This window comes from Nicotiana sylvestris, chromosome 7, assembly GCF_000393655.2.
Source record: "Nicotiana sylvestris chromosome 7, ASM39365v2, whole genome shotgun sequence".
Lineage (NCBI taxonomy): Eukaryota > Viridiplantae > Streptophyta > Magnoliopsida > Solanales > Solanaceae > Nicotiana > Nicotiana sylvestris.
The window spans coordinates 33864181-33871122 of NC_091063.1; the positions used below are offsets into that span (position 1 = coordinate 33864181).

General features: G+C 36.2%; 1 protein-coding gene across 1 annotated transcript; it reads left to right on the forward strand.

Moving 5' to 3' along the window:
- Window positions 1-2953: 2953 nt before the first annotated feature.
- On the forward strand, window positions 2954-5854 carry LOC104233552 (protein DOWNY MILDEW RESISTANCE 6-like). Its single transcript, XM_009786962.2, has 4 exons — window positions 2954-3397; window positions 3838-4085; window positions 4887-5208; window positions 5438-5854. The coding sequence occupies exons 1-4, from the start codon at window positions 3083-3085 to the stop codon at window positions 5693-5695; spliced, it is 1143 nt and encodes a 380-aa protein (XP_009785264.1). The 5' UTR covers window positions 2954-3082; the 3' UTR covers window positions 5696-5854.
- The last annotated feature ends 1088 nt before the right edge of the window (window positions 5855-6942 follow it).

Sequence of the window (6942 nt, forward strand, 5' to 3'; positions counted from 1 at the left end):
TGGCGAGGTTGTTGTCTTTCACGGTGGTGGAATAGTAAGTCATATGGTCTTCGGGATCAATCTTGACGTCGTATATCATGAGGTAGGGCGGCATTTTGAAAGTCTTTGGTATGGCATGCGGGGCTACATCATCACTGTACGGCTGCTCCACGAACCGGCCGACATCCCTTTTCGGCAGCAGCTTAGGAGAGCCCGATATTTATCAACTCGTTCTTGGTGTTCTTTCATCTGGTCTCGGAGCGCCTTGTTTTCATTCTCTATTTCTTCCATGCTTTTTAGAATGGTTGCGAGGGTGTTGTTACATGCACTATCCTTGCGGTTTTTGCAGCCGTGCCTGGAGCGGGTTTGCTGAGGACGTTTGTTGGTATGTTAATTAGCCGTGCCTCTCGAGGAGTTTTTTCATAGTTGGGCGTCCCTTTCTCTAGAGACGTGGAGGCTCTTTACCACGGGGTTTTGTTATGCTGCAGTGTAGGGGCGGTGACCTATCTTGCCTAGGGGATGCACTGGGCATCGTGTCCTCTCCTACCGTTTCATAGCTTTTGTTGAGGAAATTCATTAGGTTAGTTGGGAAGTCACTTGTTATTCTCGTCCTTTCTTCTCGGCTACCTACTATGTAGGGTTTCGGATACACAAAGAAATGGGATCTTGGGTTTTTCGACGTTAGTGACATGTGTTGGTTGTAGATCTAGAGAAAACTAAAACTTTAACTAAGAAATTTTCACAGACGGAGCCAAATTATTTGACCAAAAAATATAGATCTTGGTTCAAATAATTAAATTTATGTAAATAAGGGTTAATCTTGGCTAACAATAATATCCTTAGATGGGGTTTTAAAGAAGCAATAAATATCGTGTTGATCTGGTCGGATAGTAGCAATATCATATAATAAATGTTCTAGAAATTAGAAGCAATACTATAAAAATGAACAATAATAAATGACATTAAAGTGAATAAGAGGATTGATTCACCAAATAAAGGATGGAATATGTGGATCTTCTCCTGACAATGAATGATAGACAAATCCTTGAATGTTCGAGTTATTCTCGGGTCTGATGGAAAAATATGGACAAGAATCTCAGTGAAAAGGTAATGTTTGTATTTTAGCAAGTGAGAACCAAATCTTTAAGTCAGAGTGTGTTCTTTACACAATGAATACCACTTGCCCTTATCATTGTCTCTTTTTCTGTTTATATAGGACATGTTCCTAAGAAATCATAATAGTACAAGTGCAGAGAATATCCACTAGAATAATCTCTTTAATATCCTATCTTGAAAACTAGCTGTTACAGTTCTGTCAACGGTACTCAACCTTGACCTCGACCCTTGTTGACGCCTCGACTACGGCTCTCGTTGACTCTTCGACCATAGAATTTGTTGTTTCTTGGACCATATCGACAAATGACGAATTGAGAACTTTTCTCTTGGTATTATCTTGGCCTAAATCTTCTAAATACAGATTTTGACTCATACAAATTCATTTGCGCCAAACTAAAGGATTCTAGTGCCCAATTATAAGAATAAAATGTCTGGAAAAGAAAATTCAGATAATATCTAGTTGTCAAACTCCTGATTAACTTGTATCATACAAATGTTAGCCTGTTAGTGTTAGGTGTTTGCCATAATTTCTTTATCATATTTAGTTTTCCTATTTGTTGAAGGAAAGGGCAACATGTTTACCTTAATTGGGTTTTCCATCTTGTAGAAGAAAATTACAAATCTCCCATATTTGGCTACTCCTTTTTCTTGTAGGAAAAGGTTTGGAGTTCTATAAATTGAAGATATATCCTTCTCATTCAGTAGCATCCACAATGTAGCCATAGAGGGCTTGAGAGTCATGTTTAGGGTGAGAACTTTACGGGACAAGTGTTAGTATGTCACTTGTGTTTGCCTCTACGTGAGGTTGTTCTCTCGATATTTTGTACTCTCTTTTTATATAGTGGATTGTTCATCTCCGTCGTTGATGTAGGTCAGTTGAGTGAACCACGTTAAATATTTGTGTCTCTTTTGATAGATTTCTCTTTTGTTGTCTTATTTATCGTCGCTTAAGGTTTGCTTTACTAGCTTCCACATGACACCTGAATTTTTTTGGTCCTAACAAGTGGTATCAGAGCGAGGTTCAAGATAGGTTCATCTTGGTGGGTTTAGTTCTAGCCGCAAACTATTTGACAATAATCGTGATTTTTGTCTGAGAAATTTGACCGGTGTGCTACGCATGTTGAGACAAACTTCGTGGTAGAGATTTGGAGATGCGACCTGTTGAAGGCTATGTGAAGAAGGTGGATCAAGTTTAATTTGTTAGAAAATTCAGGCCAAGGGGGAGAATTGTTAGGTGTTTGTCATAATTTCCTTACTATATTTGATTTTCCTATTTGTTGAAGGAAAGGGCAACATGTTTACCTTAATTGGGTTTTCCTTCTTGTAGAAAGAAATTATAAATCTCTCATATTTGGCTAGTACTTTTTTTGTAGGAAAAGGTTTGGAGTTCTATAAATTGAAGATTTGTCCTTCTCATTCAGTAGCATCCACAATGTAGCCATAGGGGGCTTGAGAGTCGTGTTTAGGGGGAGAACTTTACGGGACAAGTGTTAGTGTATCACTTGTGTTTGCCTCTTCGTGAGGTTGTTCTCTCGATATTTTGTACTCTCTTTATATATAGTGGATTGCTCATCTCCGCCATATATGTAGGTCAGTTGACCGAACCACGTTAAATATGTGTACCTCTTTTGATAGATTTCTCTTTTATTGTCTGATTTATCGTCGTTGAAAGTTTGCTTTAGTAGCTTCTGCATGACACCTGAATTTTTTCGGTCCTAACAGTTAGGTGACCAATATAACACCAATGCACTAAAATATGTAATTAGCCTTCAACTTAAACTAGTAAAAGAGCATCGTTACTTCCGTTATATAGGTTCCAAAATTTGGAACAGGGCAAGTAATTAAAGAACAGAAGATGTCTCATATGCATGGACAATGCCACAAGTCCTACAGCTCTGAAAACCAACGCCGCGTGGCAATTGGCAATGGAAGTTCATGAAAAACTAAAAAGCCAAGAATCCATAATCTTCTATACGACGGTCCAGTAATGGCTCTAACGGCGATTTCTCCCTCTCCCCCTTCCACCAACAATAATGGCAATTCACCTTCAGTTACTAGCAGCGATGTTGTGGATGTTGATTATTACAGAAAAGGTGTGAAGTACCTAATTGACAATTCAAAGGACATGAAAATTCTGCCTCCTGAGTTTGTTTTGCCACTGCCAGAAGCCGAAAGGCCATCTTTGGCGATCTGTGGTTCCATTCCAGTTATAGATTTGAGTGGCTTAAATGGAACTGTTGAGCAAAGGCTATCCACTATTCATGCTATTAGTTCTGCCTGTGCTGAATGGGGATTCTTTAGGGTAATTAAGTTACCTTTTCGACTTTTTTCTGATCTCTTTTTACTGCTTAGTGATATCGCTTTGTCTTATTTTATAAGTTCTTATGATCATGTATTGGTTTATTGGCATGAAAGTAAATGCTTCTCAAATGCACAAGCTATTAATTCAACTCAACCCATAACTTTCGCTTATATCGTTTATTTTTGTCCAAAAAATCGTTAAATATATACAAATAATAAACTTTGAACCCATTAAATTAGACGATCAAGATGTGACAAAATTACGAATCTGAACTCATAAAGATCCACAAATGGGTAAACCAAATGTAATTTTATGGCCACATTAGTTATTTATGGGCCCTAATTATATCTTCTCTTTTATTTTCCTTGGGACATCAGGTATAAGATTAATTAAAAATTTCAATCAAATCTCTTTAAGATAATTGCTTGCAAAATGCGCAGGTGAGTAATCATGGTATAAAGATCTCTGTCATGGATGAAATGCTTAAAGCTGTAGAAGAATTTTTTAATTTGCCATTGGAAGAAAAAATGAGATATGCTTCAGAAGATGTGATGGATCCAGTAAGATATGGAACAAGCTTGAACACTAGCAGAAAGCATACTCTCCATTGGAGGGACTTTCTGAGGCACTATGGCGGTCCAGTTCCACATAGTTATGACCTTTGGCCAGATAATCCCCCTTGTTACAGGTAATTTTCTGCATGCTTAACATTTTCCAGCCCTTAAGTTCGTAGTTATGTTTTGTACACTAATATTGCAAAACTATTATACTATGACATTAAGTTGATCTAAACAACAGCTAATTTTTCCATAGCTTGGACTATAAACAGAGTAATGATCTATAGTAGTACTATTTACTACAGGTTAAATTGCCTAATAGTTAAAAAATTTCTTCACACTATTGATGTATAAAAATTAATTAAACTCTTACATTTGTTTCACTCAACGCATTTCTAAGCAACATAAGTTGAAATTATCGTTTGTTCTTATTTTTTCTCGTCCTTCTACGGTTGATTGTATTCCTTCCTCCTTAGTGGTGAAGCCACAAAATTTCCCTAAAGGTGTTCAAATTTAAAAAAAGTAAAAACTTCCTTGATAAAGGGTGTTCAATATATGTTTAGAATATATTATACACCTCCACAACCTAATATTTTATCTACATACACAATGTAATTTTTTATCAAATTGATCATCCTTTGGATAATGTACGTTCTCCCCTGCTCCTCCTTTTATGTAGCATCCTCGAGAGTCAACAAATTTCTTTGATTAATATTTTTTTTTTTTTGAAACTTTAGATGTTTTTCATGTATATTTGAACGAGTACTATGTGAACTTTACTCTAAAAAAATTAGGGAATTCGATGTCCCACTTTAAGGGAAATTTACATGACTAGTCCTTTATTCCCTGAAGAACAGGGTAATAATTTAAGTATTTCTTTATTTTCCTTTTAGTGATTGGTTAATTTAATCCGTTTGTACATGTATACCAAGGCGCATTGCAAAGGATTACCTAGAGGAGGTTTGGCAGCTTGCAATAAAAATATTTGGTGCAATATCTGGAGGATTAGGTGTTGATACAAAGTACATAGAGAGGTCACTTGGAGAAGGAACTCAAATCATAGCTGCAAATTTTTATCCACCATGTCCTGAGCCCAATAAGACATTGGGACTTGCTGCACATTCTGATCATGGTGGTCTCACTGTTTTAATGGACAATGGCATTAATGGATTGCAAATTAAACACAACCAAACCTGGCTCTCCGTCCCACATATCCCTGGCACTTTCGTCGTCAACCTCGGAGATTATTTGGAGGTTATTCTCAAATTATTTTAAGCCTATCAGCTTTTATACTATCAGTGTAGTTTAACATGTTACAACAGTTTAGTTAACATATTTATCAATTATCATCTATAGTTACCACGTATATGCTATCCTTTTTAGGACTTAAATGTTGTTAAACTCATTTCTCTAGACAAAAACTTTTTCCCCTTATAGTTCTAAACTCAAATTGCATTTACTAAAAGAAAAACATTTTCCTCAGATACTTAGTAATGGAAGGTACAAGAGCGTAGAGCATCGAGCAGTTGTCAATGCTGAGAGGACGAGGATCTCAGTAGCCGTGGGCCATGGCCCAGAAATGACAGCTATAGTTCAGCCTGCAGGCCCACTGCTAAAAGAAAATAGTGAAAGCAAGTATCGGCCCATTATATATAAGGAGTATATTAGAGGCCAACAGAGTACTACAAAAAGAGGAAAGAGTGCGCTGCATGAGATAGTGACGTCCTCACACAGCAAATAGACAATCAAATTTGAGGATCAGTCTTGTAGAGTGTTTTGTATGTTGAAAATTCGTCATAACAAGTTTTACCTTGACTGTTACCCTATCGTAACTCTTCTTTTTTATCCGCTTTTTGGGACTGTTTATATATGTGAGTTATTTTACGTATTAAATAAAAAAATCTAGATCGGGGTCTTTACAATGTACAAAGTAAAGATGATTTGGTTACAGTTAGAACTAAGGATGGCAAAATTAACCTAGGAAAGTATGACCCAGCCAAATTCACGTCATCTAAAAGTTGGATTGATTTGCGCTAAATAGTTGGCCCAAATTGACTAATGAGAAACCTTGTTAAAATATATAAATAATATTTTTTTGCTCGATATATTGTATGTAAAGATAATAAAGAAAAAGAGTTCACTAATTTTGTTTAATAATTAAATAAACTAAAAGAAAACAACATAAGAAATTAAAACTTGGTAAAAGTTGAATGAGTGGAGCTATGATCTGAAAGTACAAAGAGGGGGTGAATTGCTTATTTTTAATAACTTTTATAAGTTGTTGACTAGTTTACCAATTAGTCGACTTGAAATAAGAACAGGATAATAACAATAAATGTAGAAATGAAATGCAGGAAATAAAAACACCAAAATTTTTATACTGGTTCGGATTCAATGTGAATCCTAATACAGTTCCCTTGGGTTGCAAGGGTGTTTTATTTCAGTGATCGATGTTTCTTGAGTACAGAATGAATGCGTAGCTTTACACCAATAGCTTAGTCTCTATGTCTCTTTTCTTTTCTTGATACAATGTCTCACCAGTGTTTATCTCTTTTTCTTCTCTCACTAGTTACACAACAGATCTAATGAAACTACAAATCTTGTTTGGAGTAGAACAAAAAGAGGGTACATGGTTCGATCAAAGTATGTGATGTCACGTCAGAAGCATCTGCATATATACTTTCCGTGTGGCCTTCACGAATCTTGAGAGATTGCAAATCCAAGGGAGTTGATCCTTTAAAGGAATCCTAGATTGATTCTTTCCAAGAATAAGGTCAAGTTCCCGTTGATCTTCCTTGATTAATGGCTTTGACGAGCTTTCCATCTGCTAGGCATATCCTCTAAATCCCTTGATGTAAAAAAGCATAGGGTAGCCAATTTTTGAACTGATCATTAAAAAATATCCAGTGTTTGCAAAGTCATTGAAAAATAGCCACTATTTTGCTGCAACACAAAAAGTTCTAGCATAATATACTGGAGATCGGTGCA

Bases quoted from the DNA above. Each gene is read 5' to 3' on its own strand.
- LOC104233552 (XM_009786962.2), top strand. From the start codon at position 3,083: ATGGCTCTAACGGCGATTTCTCCCTCTCCCCCTTCCACCAACAATAAT. The intron at 3,398-3,837 runs GTAATTAAGTTA...CAAAATGCGCAG, and splicing joins CTGAATGGGGATTCTTTAGG to GTGAGTAATCATGGTATAAA. The intron at 5,209-5,437 runs GTTATTCTCAAA...CATTTTCCTCAG, and splicing joins ACCTCGGAGATTATTTGGAG to ATACTTAGTAATGGAAGGTA.